A 16,084-nucleotide genomic window follows, 5' to 3' on the forward strand; every position below is an offset into this window, starting at 1 on the left:
ACACAGGCGGCAGCACTGCCGGCTCCTCCCGGTGCAGCCGGGGAAGCAGCCCAGCGCCTGGAAAAGCCGGCTCCCGACAGCAGCGCGGGTGTGGGGACAGGGATCCCAAAAGCCACCGCAGAACCAAAGCCTGGCCCTGATGTCCCGCAGCTGTTTACAAAGTCCTCTCACGCAGGACACCGCCCTCGCCAAGAGCGTGGCGTGTCGGGGAAGCACCTCCAGGTACACAGCGTGTATCCTAGCGACTGTAACCAGCAGAGGCAGCAATACAGCCGGAGTTTGTTTGGTTGCTAAGCGGGCGCTTCCTCCCGGGATACGCAGCGCAGCCCTGCCTTGAGCCTGCAGCCCGGCCGCACGGCCCCCGCCGAAGGATGGCTGGGTGAGGTGGCAGCATCCCACAGGGCTGCAGGAAAGCCCCCCCAGCACCGGCCCTGCTGCCAACAGCTGCACAGGCACCACGGGCCACGGTCCCGCTGGCAGAGCTAAGCCCGAAGCTGTCCAGGTTTGTACTCTTGCAAGGGAAAAACCCCATCTCAGGGAGAAAAAGCCAAAGCCAGTTTGCACTCCAAAAGGAAAAGCACCCCAAAACATGAACCCAAACCTCAGTGTTGCAGGCCACTGTCTGTGCCACCGCCACCAGCAGCACGGCTGCTCTAATCCAAGTACTCTGCTGCATGTAAACAAACCCTTGTAAGCTGCAAGGAATCACTGAATGTGACAGATGGCTCAGCCCTCTCCTTTTGGCCATGTACCGCTGTGCCCTCCTCACCCCTCTATAGCCACCAGCTAAGTTTCATATTGTCCCTTCTAAACGCATTAGTGACTCTTTAGGCAACTGCTTCTCTTTAAAAGCCATTTTCACATGGCAAAATAAATCCCTTCTCTAGCAATATTCAGAGCTACGTTGAAGAGTGAGTGTGTGGGCGGACCCAGGCTGCATACACGGCTCCATGCAACCCCTGCTCTCCACTCAACTGTGACAAATCACGAGCAGGATGTACGTGGACTTTTCCACCCCCTCTCTGAGCTACACGTGTCCCAGGTATAAGCATGTGCTGAAGCTTTTCTGAATTCTGTTCCTCAGATAGTGCCGAACTTACCAAAACAGCTTTTGTTGGGGAGGAGTATTTTTAATAGAAACAGGATACTCCTTTTTGAGTGTGAGAGTTGAAGCATCTCACGTGTGGCTGTTTTGTTGGGGTTTTTTTTAAACACCATACAGCAAAGAAACTGAAAACAAAACATCCCAGACTTTTGAATTGAAATACAGGCTTTACAACCACATAGTAAGTGTAGGCTCTTATATTTTAGTTTAAGACTATATCATTTTATAGAGTACCAAAATAAGCAAAGGATCAGCACTCCATACAAAGTGTTAGTTCTTGTGAGGAGGGTAGAAGGGAAATGGACTTTAATTACACTAAACTTTTTTTTGCAAGTCTAAAGAAAACTCCATTTCAGCAAAACATATTTGGGTTTCAATTCCCCAAATTTCATTAAATAATGTTTCTTTTAAGACAATTTACATTTTTCTCATTCAAAGTAAAGGGATGATTTAAAGCACTATTAACAAGGAGGTGGTGCTGTTAATGTTTAATGTCAATATGCAATGGCATCTGCTATAAAGGCTAGAAGAGCAACACAAGCTTATCTTTACTTCTGAAGACTACTAGAAATTGACTAACACTGGAGAAAGGTTTCAAGCACAGCACACGACTCTAGCTCTAGGCTGCTGCCAGGAAGCCTCTGCTAGTCCATACACTGCCACGGGGACTGCCAGCACCCTCCAGGGCCCTGATGGCAGCAGTGCCACGTGCTCTCACGTGTACCCCGTGTCCCTCTCACAATGGGTACATCTCTTCCCTGTCTTACGGCATTAGAACGCAAGTTAGCAGCTAACATCGCCACTACAATTTTACAGAAGCATAAAGCTGAACAAAATAACAGTTAAAACAAATTGAAGCTCTGTTAAACTCCATGACAATCCTTCCTCCCGTCCTACTCCCTGTCCAAATCCTCCTCCTGCTCCTTCCCTAATGGCTATTTTACAATAAAGAGGTTAAGTGGATTTACATGATGCAAGCGCAACTCAAAGACTTTTGCCCTATACACATAACCATGTTAAACTGTGAATTATACATGTGATAGATCTCTAACAGAGCAACCACCAGTTTTTTAAAGAAACACAAGTATTTCAGCATGTACAGTAATGAGTTTAAAACTGTCCAACATTGTTGCTTTCATACATTCTCTTCCTCTTTATAGCATTAATGGGATTTTAGACCTTGACGGCGACAATCCCAAACAAGAGTAAAATGAATTTATTTTATTGCAAACAAACGTCTAGAGTTAAACTTCTCCACCCACTTTCTTTAAAGAGAAAAGGAATCAGCAGGCTAAGGAGATACACCCATTTGAGAATTGACATGATTAAAAATTAAGATATAAAATGGGTGACTCACAGTTTCATTAGCTTACAAAATGGTGGAGGTAACTACTACAAGCACACTAGGTATACAGTATTTTGTGGGGAAAGAGTTATACAGACACACAGCTAACTTCATATAGATCCCATTAGACAACTGGATTTACAACAAGTTTTGTTTAATAAGAAATGGGCAAAGCCAGCTTCTTTTCAGAATCAAAATGCAGAACAAATGGAAAAAAAAAATTATGGTGTTGTACCTTCACAAGTTTGAGCCTCCACAAATAAAGCAACCGAGTTTTACAACTTTAAGAGCTTCTACATACACTCCACCATCACTATTTAGCCCCAGGTTTCCTCTTTGCCCCCAACATCTTATTGAGTTCCAAATGTTACAAAAAAGTCCTAGTTATTGCCAGAAACTTTTGCCTCCCCCTCCTCCCCTCCCCACCCAAGAGCTTCATAGAGAGGATGGAGTGTAATAGGGAGCTTTACATAATCTCATGGTATTTGAGGGCTACTAAGATGCCTCCATACGAATCTGGTTGCTAACATTTCTATCATATTGTGACATGACTCACGACTGTTTCTTAGAAATTGGGGGATGGGGAAAAAGGAGAAAATTCTTTAATAAAAAGACACCAGGTACAAAGCAACGTTTTACTTCTGTTGTGGTAAAAAAAAAGTCACATTTTACAGATAAAATGTAGAACCCTGAAATACTGACACATTCTCTTTTCGTGCACAATGCTGAGGTTCTCTTACGAATCACTTTAAAACTGCAATTAAAAATGTACAAAAAAAGAAAAGAAAAAATCAACCCACAAAGCTTCTAAAAAAGGAACCCGCAGGCACTTCCTCTTGTGGAATGTTTAAAAAGTTAGCCTACTAAAGAAAACAGTCGACTTCTTGTGAAGGTTTTGGAGAAATATGTATCAGTTCATTTATTTGGGTATTCAATAATATCCTTGGTGATAATGCTGACTCCATGGCTTCTGACCCCAGAATTGCTGCAACAGATTAATAAATAGTTAGTTTTAACCTACAATCACATAATGGTTAAGTTTCTTACTTAGGGGGGAAAAAAAAGCATTTAACAAATGTCTAGTTCCCCTGGAACTTGAGAAGATTAAAGTCCTCTCCAACAGCAGCAAGCTCCTGAACAACTGAAGGCAGTTAAAAGTTCACTTCACAGCAGTAATGTGAAGCCAAGTACTACATACCATTAAGAACATTAAGCCACAGCTGGTATTTGATATATCAAGACCATCAAGGCAGATTAAGTTTTGCACAGGAAGCTATTTATAGTGATATTACCTAGCATTAGAAGATTTTGCTATCCACTTTTGACTATGCATCTCTTTATTTTAGTCAGCATTTTACAACATTCAAGTTAACAATCAGTAAAAAGGTAAAGTTGGGACTACTTACACCCTGCTGCCACTGGTTGTAGCCCTGAGATTGGTTTTTGTAGCCACGATTATTTCCCCTTCCTCTGAAGTTCTGCAAGAGGAGAACAGTTTTTAACTACTTTGTCTATATGCATTTTTTAGCAGCGTTCTAATACCAATCTTTATTACCACCAAAACATCGCACACCATATAGAAGTACCAGCCCCAGGTTAATAGAAAAACACACCACCAAAAACACTACAATACCAAAAGCCTCCTTTCCTCCCCTCTAAGCAACTGCTTTTTAAGCATAGGGGGAAGAACCGCAGAATTAATAAACCAACTCCAACTGTTGTTGCCTGGTCTGGAAAGCTGGCTAATCCAGTTTTGACTCACCCTATTTCCAGCTGCTAAATGCACCAGGACAACTAAAAATACAAGAGCTTGTCTATTTTTAGTTAGGAAAGGCTGTAGTTGCTACAAGGATATGTTATCTGATCAGACAAAAGGATATGGGTCACACAGCTGAAAATAGACAAGCTAGCCCACAAAACTTCAACAGAACTTAAGGTACAACAAAGGGACATTGATACTATCAAGTAGATAAAATTTTGCTTTTCCCCTGTTTGTCAGTATTAGGCAAACCTGAGCCATGTTTACTGGCTTGGGCTCCATCTGCTGGCTCTTCAGTAATCCCAGTTTTGTTTTTCCAATACTTCCACCGATATTCCATCAGGTAAGAGCTAGCTAGTGTGTCTTTATTAGTTGTGCTTGACACTAGACACCAAAACAAAGACTCTGTGTGCAGAGCTATTTTCAGAAAGCTCTCTACATGATACAGATACACTATGACCCTCAGGCCAAACAACAGTTACTATTATTTGGGAAGGAGAAGAAACACACAAAAACCCAGAGACCAGCCTTCACACACACACACAATCTTCAATTGTAACAGGACAGAGGTACAGCCCTAACATGAACCCCCTGCATCAGCAGTTGTTACACAACACTCAGAGCCCTGGGCACATGCACTAAACTAGAAAGGCCTTGCAGCATGCCATCAGTGTAGCACCACAACCAAGTCTGTGACTCCTCACAGACACCAGAGCTGTCAACAACATCCAAAGTACTGTAGTTCACCTAGTCAGTCCCCCCTTCAAAGCATCACCTGGTTGTAGTTTCCCCTGTTGGGCATTCCACCTCTGTTATAGTTTCCTCTGTTTGAGTAGCCACCTCTGCTTGGAAAGACAGGGCCACGAGGATAGGGGTAGCCAATCGCTCCGCTGCTGCCACCGCCACCGCCGCCACCTCCACCGCCACGCTGAGGCATGTTGCCTCCCCTCCTGTTGTATCCACCACGATTGCCAGGGACTGCAAGGGAGAGAGTTACTTTAATCAAGTAATTGTTAGGTCTTACACATTTCCTACACCAAGATGAACAGTGCAATCCAAGGTCTGAAAAGCCTCTCATTAAGGTGGACAATTAATGCAAGTACTACAACCTTTTCCCCAGCAGCAGCAACCTCCAGAAGTCACAGATTTATTTCCAGGCTCACCTCCTCCTCTGAAGTTGCCCCGCATGTTGAATCCTCCACGTCCTCTCTGACCCCTATTAAACTGATTTTTATTGCTCTTCTTGTTCTTCTTTGAGCCAGTGTTCTGCTTCTTTTCTGGCGGAAGAGCTTTCTTACTTTCTTCTTTATACTGTTCCAAAAGCTTCTGAGCTTCTTCTTTTTGCAACTCTACATAGATTATTTCATCAAAACATTCTGCTACCTCTGGCAGTGTGAAGTTCCCTATAATTGCAAAAACACTGAGTATTCAGCATCTACATTCAGATTTAAGCAAAGCCGCAATTAAACCACCTTTCCCCCATTCTTCCTCCCACCCGCTGCATCCCCCCAGCATAGGGACAAAATTACATAATCTGAGCATTTAGGAAATATAACAGTGACAAAGGAAATAAACAGGTCTTCATGGAGTTGCCAGTACTGTTCCAAACCTCGAAAACATTCTGCCTATCTTTTTTTTTTCTTTTATAAGCCTCCACTCAGAACACCAGTTTCTGCCAAATATATCACGTATATAGGGCACTTTATGCCAAGACAGCTTTGTGCATCTGCATGAAGCGTATCACCGTAACTGAGTAGTGTTAAGGACTGCAGCAGAGGGAACACAATATAGTGTTATCCTACCAAGTTACAATAGTCTTCCAGTTTTGTATAAGTACAACTGTTTAAGATAAAGTGGTTTTTTAGACTTCACGTTTACTTAATCCGTTAAACAGATACTCAGCATCCTAAAACACAGTATAGGATTATGTTCCATGCCTTTCATTTTGAGAACTGCATGCTCTGGAAGATCTTTTCCCTCCACCTCTGCCTTCTTTTGTGTTCTTTGCTTGTAGTCTTCATCTTTTGGGCAAACAACAACTGCTTTGCGCTGGAAGCCTGCAAACAGGCACATTTTTCTCCTCTGCGCAGCTGCAGACACATTTGTCTGAAAAAAATGCAGTAACTTACTACACGTAGCTGTCATTGTAAGAGTTAAGGAAGTCAACTTATGGTGTATAGACTTCACCTCTACAAGAGCTTGCAATGAAGTTTACAAATAACTGGACATAAAGATGCTGCATAATGCAAAGTTACGAGCTCGTATCAATGTGTTACAACACTTCCTCCCACATCCCATAAATCTAGAGAAGTTCAGACAAGCATTTGTAGTAATATCTCAACTTTGTGTCCCCTGAATGAGTACTAAGTCAGTAACTGAAACAACTATTATAATATAACTTTAATCCCAATTAATTACTACAATACAGCCTAAAGAAAATTTCCTTAACCGTTTTTCACTGAAGCTTCTACCTGATCCAAAATGAAATTCCGCTTCTTGCGAGCTGCGATCTCAATGAACTTTCCAAGACACTGTGGAGCTCTCTGCAGCAGTGTGTTAAGTTTTCCAGTGTCTGCCATCTGCCGCTTAAAACCTGCAACCTATGGAGAAATTTCCCAGAGTTAGTCAGTGTAGTCCTGATACATATGGCTGACATTCTTTGCTAAATGCTTTCCACACACTTCAAGGGTTGTTCAATTCAAGGCCACAACTGCCGCAAATTCATCACTGAAATTCTCAACCCTCCACAGAACGTAAGAGATTTGTAAACAAAGACTCCACAAGAATTGGTACTGTTCAGTTCAAGGTATCCTTCTCACAACACTAATTCCAGCTCTGAGAACAGTAATGTATAGAGAAATAGAAATACATTCAGTAGTCAACAACAGCTGACTGTTTCTTACATTTGACCACAAAAAAGCTTCTGAATCCAGCCATGTGTGAATTCCCATCTCAGCAAGGTAATAAAATCTTTATCCAGAACCATTAGGTTGGGAAAGACCTTTGAGATCACAGAGTCCAACTAACACCACCCTTGTCAACCAGACCATGCACTAAGTGCCAAAGCCAGTCTTTTCTTCAATACCAATGGTCACTACCTAACTAATAGCCAGATTCTTTGATACCAAAGAACCCTACGGCAGCCAAAGACCCTGGATTTACAGCAAGTTTTCAATATATCAAGAAATAAAAATGTCTTATGACTTACCATCATTTTGTCCATAATAGTATTTGTCCCAAGAATATTGTATTTTCCAGGATTTGCTGCTGCATGTTTGGTAACCCATGTAGTCTTGCCAGCTCCGGGCAAGCCAATCATCATCACCACCTAGGACAAAAAGTTCTGTATTTGAGATACTAGTTCAAAGATTTTCTTTAGTATACAACTTAGCCCAGCAAGCCTAATGGATGCTGAGGGGGTTGTGGGGGTGGGGAAGGTAGTGAATAGGTCACAAGACACTGAGTATTAAAGCAAACAAATATGTCAGAGTGAGATGGAACAGTCTCCTGAACTCTAACCATTTCCATCCATGTGCTTTAACAACTTCTGAGATCATCAGAAGAAACTTACTTCACAATCCTTCTTTTGCTCAGGTCCCTTTGGTCCTCGGACCCTATCCTCCAGGGGGACCTTCTGGATGAAGGTGTACTCCTCAGGTACTGGGAAGTAGGGTTCCTCCTTCTGACCAAAGTTAAACTCAACCGCACAGTTATGGCAGAGAACATGTGGAAAGAGTGGCCGCCCATCAAGAACTTCCTTGCTTATTTTGAATGCAACACCAAGCTCTTGTCCATTCTTGGAATATGAGAGCTCCACTTCATCACCATCAAAATTCTGTTTTTCAGACAAAGCATTATTTTGGATAAAATTAACTCACTTTATACAGTTAATCAGTCACTTCACTCTACTGGCTATGTTCACTCAACTTCTGTAACACTGTTGTTTCATAAAGGAATTAAAACCAATTTTCTCTTCTAATGAGTCACTATCAATGATAATTTTGTTCAAGATCTGATTTTTTGTTAAAAGGCTTTAAAAGACATTTGTCCATGAATTTGAAATAATGTTGCCAGCAGTCACTGTTAGTAATAGCTGCCGTTTCTACTGCCTGCCTATGTTAAACAACTTGTCTTGTTTAACAACTTGTTGCTCCCATGATTTTATGTATTTGCTTTACTGCTTCTAACATCAAAGCAGTCTAAAAATTCAAGGATGTTTCCCCTCAAAAGAAAATATAAGTGAAAACTTACAGCAAAACATGCAATCACATCATTTTCATCAAACTTCTCACCAAAGTCTTCAGTCTCACAATTGCATGTCTTTATTCCTTTTAGAGAATAACCGTAAGAAAATTCTTCTTCACCTGAAGGAACAATTTAAACTAATTACAAAAAGGCTTTTCCTTTTAGACATAAATCACCTTACAACTACTCAAATAAGCTGCTGTTCAGAGTATTTTTATTAATGCCAAAACATCTATGACACCCCCCAATAGCTATACAAGCTCATTCTTCTATTCAATACTTTCACTTGAGATAGAACAGCAGCATTTCCTCACCCCTGTTTAAAAGCTTTATGCTGCTGGTTCCAGATTTATGCTCTCAATAAAAGCTGAACTGTCAGATAAAGACATGAACAAGTATTTTAAACTGTGAAGACCTGATTATGCACTGGTATACTTGCTGTAACGAAGTCAGAAAGGCTTTCTGAAGTTAGTCTCCAGGAGCACTTACCCCTCCCATTTTAAAGGGAGTTTAGCAGACAGTCAGCCTATGCAACAGCTGAGGATGAAGCTGCAAGGAACAAGCTAACAGGAAGTGTCAAACACAAGGACTCAGGTGTGACTTAAGTAGAAAGCTGTTGCTGAGGTCAGAACACACTAACATTTCCCCCAAATGTGTGTTTCAGCAACAAGTTATAAATATTATTATCATCATCATTTTTCATATATAATGAAGTTGTACTTCTTTCTTTCCAGCTATTTTCAGAAATCAGGATTTTCCCACCAAGCAAGAAAAAAGATAATGCAATTACCATGGGTTAAATTTTTTACCATGCACTACCCTTTAGAAGTGGAGGGAAGGGCAACTCCCCTTTTCTACTTTTGACACTACATGAGAAAGACAAATTCTTTATCTTGTCAAGTACTTAACAATGTTCTCCATAACCCATACATAATCACTGGAAGAGTTAATTCTTAAATTATGGCCCTAACTCTTACATGTCTGAATATTTATTGACTTTATTTGGTCCTAGTAATGAACTTTCTCATACCACATTCAGAGAATGACTCAAATTAAGATCACTTTTCACAACACACAGACTACAGTCACTAAGCTTGTCCCCCCTGCTTCAGGAAAAATCAAAATTTAAACTTCAGCCACATCAACACAAAAGCAATTAAACATTTAAGTATTTAAGTCTTACCAAGCAACATTCCACTTGTGTTCAGTGACCAGCCAACTCGCACTTCATGTATGTCAATGTCTTTTGTATACAGGTGTTTAACAGGAATCTTTTCTGTAACCTATTTTTAAATTATTCAGTAAAAGGTAAGCAGTATTTATTATACACTAACAAGATGGAAGAACAAAAGGTAACATTTTGAACCTTTACACTTTGGTTAAATCTCTGCAAAGTTTAAGTGATCACCTTCAGCAAAAAAAAACATGACCAAGAACATCAAACTGCAGCTAGTGACTAAACAGTTCTACCTCCTGACTCAGCAATGAAGATACCATATATCTTCATCACTTTGTCACAGCAGTCCCTTGTCAGTGGTCAAAAGCCTTAAGTCCTATTGACATTGTACTAAAATCACAATCAATACAAATATTTATTAAAAAAAAAGGAGTTACCATGAAGTTGGGACTAACAGTAAATTACTTAGCTAAGAAAATGTGCATTGTATTAAAAAACCTGCTTCTTAGAGGGAAAGTATTACGCTATCCCTTTTCTCTGTGAGCAGACCTCCTGGGCAAGCTGCCAGCTTCCAAACAACATAACCAGATTAAAAAAAAAAAAAAAAAAGGCAACAAACAAAAACACCCCAGAAACCCCAACAAACCACCTAAATGCACTGGAATCTACATGCAGCCAGCTGTTTTTTAACTGTCTTTAGAAACTTTACTAAAAGGAAACGGAAAGCCCATCAGTATCCTATCAATCTCTGGAACTATTCCAGTCAGGTGACTGAGCTGAAACTCGTTTGAAAGCAAACAGGACAATAAACAGTGACATAAACTTCACTTCACTGGCCTTCCAAAGTTACAGGTATCAACAGACACAGAAATCACTGCATGCAAAAGGTTGCATAATGGGATCACTACCCAATTCTCATGGTAACAGCTACATTTGAAAGCACTAGAGAAGAGAACAGATTAATACACACAGGGCCATCATATGCAAAGAAGCCTTTAACACTGCTAAGTCAAAAAGGAATAAGAAAAATAAATTCAAGCCTTGTGGTTTTGCTCCCCTTCCATTAACAAGCTGGAGAAATCAGTTTATTAGAAGGCTGATTGCTCTTTGCCATTCTTACTCTTCAGGAGAACTCTTGTTCTCAAAATTCAACTAAGTGCTAAATACTCACATTCAATGCATCATGTCAGAGTTAATGATGTTGAAAGGGACCTCTAGAGGTCATCTAGCCCAAATCCATGCCTAGAGCAGATCAAACTCAAAGACTAAGCAGAACCAGAAAGGACTGTAGGGATAATTTATATTTCTTAAAAAAAAATAAGTCAAGCTTTCTGTAATTTCCAGAAAGCACAAGCAAACTTCTGAGTAGACAGTATAAAAATACTTTCAGTGTTGATGCATAAGATGACAAATAGAATTAATGACTAAAATATAAGACCAAAAGTCTCATATTCAGAACAAATGTAGTGTTTTGTGGGTTGTTTTAAAATTTCTGACTTCTGTTTGTTTGTTAAATCAAAGTTCTTATAAAAGAGAAAACAGTTTTGCAAACTGAGCCATCTTCTTTTAAGAGAAGGCCGTTCAAGAGTCCTGTTCACATCAGTTCGTTTCAACCAAGTCCAAAAATTGTGACAAGTATAAATATTACATTTAAGTATGCAAAAGTCTCCTATAAACATTAACTCACCTTCATCTCAAAGCAGACTTTGCCTTTAGAAACTCCATAGGAGGCTCTCCCTCCAGCCCAAAGGAAAGCAAAGCTTTCCATGGTCAGAGAGGAAGCACTAAACCGGTCTCTTGAGATTTTAAAATGCAGGTCACAGTTATCTGTTAACATAAAAATTATTCTGTTTACTCTGATTACAAAATTAAGCACAGGTGTCCAATTTTATGCATTAAAGATAATGCCAGCTTTTAAGAGTGATTTTAAAGACAAACTGTCAGCAAGTACCCAGGATCTTTCAGAGAAGCAACATGCCTAGATGGAACTGCGGACTGAAGATCAGCCAGAATCTTAGGAAAAGCTAGCTAACCCATCTTCACTTCTGTCACACAAATTCCCTCTATTTTTTTCCATCTGCATCTGTTTGAACCCTCCGTCAGTTACCTCTCTCCACCACACGGAGCCATCGGCATTGTGCTCTCCAGTACCCTCTAGAGAGCAGACTCTGAAGCAGTCTCACTGCTCAAGCCCAAGGGCTGCTAAGAAGTAAATGTGAACACTAATGTTTTTATTTAAGTACTGAATGTAGTCTCTGGTTAATACAGTCAATTAGCAAGTCAAATTAGATTATGTCTATTAAAATAAAGGCAGTTAAGTCAGATGCAGATATGCTAAGTACACAGAGTGTGCTAAGAGAACCTACTTCAGCCCAGAAACACGACCTACACGCTGAATTCACCTATCACCCCAAGAACCTAAGCAGAACCTTGGTTTTACAAGCATCTTCAGAGCTGCACACCATGAAATTGCAAATGAATCTCCCAGTAGGTTTCAGAAAAACAATGCCAAATGGTAACAAGAGGTGCAGCACGCAACACTTGGATTCCCCAGAGCAAGGAATCCACAGAAGCAGCTCCAAACCTACCTGATGGTTACAAGAAAGGAGCAAAATGAGCATAACAGTGAGGAATTCTGTTCTGGTATAAAACCTGCAGGATGCCAGAATACACTAAAATGCAGCCTGCCCTGTGCTACTGGCAACTCTTACGCACAAGATTTTGTTTTCTTTGCATACAGCCATCCCCAAATTCAAATATACTATCAGTGATCCAAGTGTCTTCTCATTTGTACTGCTAACTCTTATTTGTTGAAAAACAGATAAAATCATACAGAAGAAACCCATCTTGGCAGGCTACCTTTAGAATGGGAGATGAGAAACAGAATTTGAAGTTACAGCTTCTTTGTAAGACACAGGCAATAAAAGGCACTTAAGAGTGGCTAAACCTCTTACATGTCTGGATCACTGTCCACAAGAGAGTGCCAATTCATTACACAATTCAGCCTTACAGCTTTGTTTAAATCTTATCTCTAGAGAGTCTGCCAACACTTTAAATCAGAACTTGTCCAGTAACAAGATTTTCCGCTAGAAAATGCTATTATTACTAGAAACAGTAATAATGAAAAGCAGTTATTTACTCAGCTATTGGAAAAATCCAAAACTCCCATAGGAGTGGCTACTCACCAGGTTAGCAGCTAGAAACTTGAGACTTAGTTAGCAAAATGTCAGGGATGGCATATCCAGCAATTTACGTGACTGTAAACTAATACCTCCTTCCATTTCAAACCATTTCGTGTGGAATAAAACCACCTGAAACTTCTAACAAATATACCAGACAATGCCAAAAGTTAAGCTTTCCTTCCATGGCACTGTAAGAATCCAACAAGTTCAAGCATTACTTCAAGTTTTCTAATATTGTGCTGAGCCCTTATACTTACCCTCAAGAATACATATGTTAACTGTGCCATAATGGAATGTTACAGTAAAAATGATGTTTATAATCTGCCTCAAAAAAAACCCCATTTGCAGACACTTCTCAACTTCTATGCTCTGCTGACCAAGTCTCTTAGCCATCCCACTTGCACAAACCACCACCCAAAGCCCACATACCCACAGGTTACATGAATGGGTCATTTCTGAGGAGGCATTACTAGATTTTGATAAATTTATTAGAAGATAGAAAGAGCACTCCACTAAATAGGGGTAGTTATGCAGGAAGCTCACTTCCCCAAGCGTATTTTGTAAGCACTTATGCTGCTGTCTCTCTGAGCTTTCTGGGCAGCAGTGCTGGACAGCTGTCCCATCGAGCTGTCTGCAGGGTGTTCTATGTGCACTCTACACTTACCCACCTAAGCTTCCACACCAGATTAGGGTTTTGGCTAAGATTTCCTCACAGAACTGTCTATCACTACAGAATTCATAGGAAAACCAAGCCTATTACTGCTAACATAGTCATAGCCTTCTGTTCTTTGGTTTGCTAAAAATGGATGGAAATACAGTATTTTTCTTGTCTTTTTTTAAAGTTACCTGTAATGAAAATCAACAAATGTTATCCTCCCTGTCTCAGAAAGCGTGGTTTTAAGATTAGAAACCTTAACACCACACCTTTCCAGAGCAAAGGAAAGCGTGTTTACTCACAAGTATCAAGACAAACCACTGTGTCGTCAAAATGTTCATCTTCTTCTTCAACAGGTGGCTGAGGGGACTTGGCCCTGAAAAAACACAACCAAACAAAACATAATAAGGCTACATGTATTTTCACAAAGTTAAAACAACACCTCTGTACTCTATTCCCCCTCATCACAAAATGCTGCCCAGCACCAATTCTGTTTACCTGCTATACTTGTTTTCCTCAATGTATTCAAAGTATCCTCGGCCATGGTCTTCACGTGGTCTCTTCACTCCCCTCTTCTTCTCACCAGGTTTTTGCTCAGTTTTACCATCTCCTGCAACAGAAGCGACGAATAACTTACATTACTGTAAGTTTTATTTTAATTGGAAATAAAATCGGTATAATGGTTTCGACTTAGCAAACTGCAGCAAGCTACAGCATGAGATAAGCAGTAACATCTTAGGAATTTTACTATGTGATTAAGGTAAAGCCCAGTATGTTGAATTTTCACGGGAGACTCAAAACTTGTCGCCAATCACAAATGATTTAGCAAACGGAAGTCGCCAATACACCACGCAGCAGCTAGTGGGGCCCTCAGTATTATGAGCCCCACTGAAACCATCCCGAAAAAAAAAAAAAAACGAAAAGAAAAAAAGAAAAAACTAAAACGATAAAAAAACCCTCCTGACCCGCCGCGCCTCCAAACCCGCAACTCCACCACCACCCGCCCACCACGGAGGCAGCGGGACATTGCCAGCCGCTCGCAAGGGCACCGTGCGATGCGCACGACTGCGCCTCCTCCCGGCGGGCCGCGGGCGGGAGCCCCAGGGAAGGGATTCCTCCTCCTCCTGCTCCCGCCTCCATTGTACCGCCAGGCCTTCCCAGCGCCATCCCGTGCGGCGGCGGCGCCCAGCCCGGAAGTGACGTCAGGCGCGCCCCGCGCGGCCGGGCGCACAATGCACAGCGCGCCCCAGCGGCCCCTCGGCCGCCCCTCCTCCCGCGCCCCTCCCCCGCCCCCCCGCCGGGCCAGCACGAGGCGCGGGGCCGCCAACGTCCTCCCGCGCGCGCCCCGGAAACCACCCCCACCCCCCCGGCCGGGCAACCCCCGTCATGGCGGGGGGGCTGGGATTAATGGGCCCCCACCCCGGTTCCCGCCGCCACGCTCACTCACCCCCGGCGCCCTGCGCCCCGGGGCGGCCGCCTCCGCCGCCGCCTTCCGCTTTCTTCTGCTGCTGCTGCTTGGCGGGGCCCGCCGGGCCAGAAGCAGCGGCGGGCCCCGAGGCGCCCCCGGCGCTCTTGCCGGGAGCCTCCTTGGCGGCAGCGGCGCTGCGCGGCGGGAGGAGCGGAGGGGGCTGCTGCGGCTGCTGGGGCTGCGACGGCTGCTGATCACCGTGGCCGTTGGCGTCTCCGGCCGCGGCCTCCTCCTCGTCGGCCAACTCGTCCTCCCCCTCTTGGAAACCCTGGTCGTCGCCGTTCTCATCCTCCTCCTCCTCCTCTTCCTCCTCCTCGCCGCCCGCCTCCTCCTCCATGGGGCCGCCCCCGGCCCGCTCGCCGTTCTCCTCGCCCAGCTCCATGGCGTCGCCATCGGCGGCCTCCAGTCCTTCCTCGTCGTCGTCCTCCATGGCGGAGGCCGCGGCCTGGCCGGGGCCTCCCCCCTGGCGGAGCTGCGCGGCGCCCCCGCCGCTCTCGGCCGCCTCCCCCTCCACGCTGCCGTTGCCGGGCTCGGCCGCGCCGCTGGCGGGGCCGCCCCCGCCGGCCTCCTCCTGGTCTAGCGCGGCCTGGAGCCGCTCCATGAGCTCAGCCTTGAGGCCCTTGTCGGAGAGGCGCCGCTTCTTCAGCTCCTCCTTCAGCTCCGACACCTTCAGCTTCTTCACGTTCACGGGCGAGCAGCTCATGGCGGCGGCGGCGGCACTGGCGGCTCGGTCCCTGGGCGGCGCGCGGGCGGCGGCGAGCAGGGACAGACGGGCGGCTCTGGCTGTGCGTGCGGTGTGTCAGTGCCCCGGCGGGCGGTGGGTGCGGGCGGGAGGCGGGGGGATTCGTGCGGCTGCGGGAGCTGCGGAGCCGGACCCGCCTGGCGCCAAATCCTTTCACCGCGAGCTCGCGAGGGAGACGCGCCTCGCGGGGCCGCGCACGCACCGGCGCCGCGCGCGCGCCGCCCCGCCCCCGCGCACGTAGGCCCTCCCGCGCTACCGTAACGCCCGCATTACCGTAAATACCCGCCCGAGAGCAGCGCTCCCCGCCGCCCCTGGCCCGCCGACTTTCTCGGCGGCGGCCGAGCGGCCGATAGATACAGCGCTCCGGCACAATGAGCCCGCTGCCAGCCACCCCCGTGTCAGCTCT

At 44.1% G+C, this 16,084-nt stretch overlaps 1 protein-coding gene across 1 annotated transcript; it reads right to left on the reverse strand.

Annotated features, from left to right (window-relative positions):
- Positions 1-1,287: 1,287 nt before the first annotated feature.
- On the reverse strand, positions 1,288-15,835 carry HNRNPU (heterogeneous nuclear ribonucleoprotein U). The gene is made up of 14 exons (XM_054279238.1): positions 14,916-15,835; positions 13,967-14,078; positions 13,771-13,844; positions 11,319-11,458; positions 9,638-9,737; positions 8,461-8,573; positions 7,781-8,044; positions 7,418-7,537; positions 6,681-6,809; positions 6,147-6,315; positions 5,373-5,612; positions 4,985-5,187; positions 3,857-3,928; positions 1,288-3,435 (listed from the first exon to the last, which is right to left on the reverse strand). Exons 1-14 carry the CDS (start codon positions 15,637-15,639, stop codon positions 3,382-3,384), a joined length of 2,514 nt encoding a protein of 837 aa, XP_054135213.1. The 5' UTR covers positions 15,640-15,835; the 3' UTR covers positions 1,288-3,381.
- Between the last annotated feature and the right edge of the window lie 249 nt (positions 15,836-16,084).

The sequence above is a fragment of the Melozone crissalis genome, unplaced genomic scaffold, assembly GCF_028551555.1.
Source record: "Melozone crissalis strain CALT ecotype California unplaced genomic scaffold, PUWL_Pcris_2 ptg000027l_1, whole genome shotgun sequence".
In the NCBI taxonomy this organism is placed as follows: domain Eukaryota; kingdom Metazoa; phylum Chordata; class Aves; order Passeriformes; family Passerellidae; genus Melozone; species Melozone crissalis.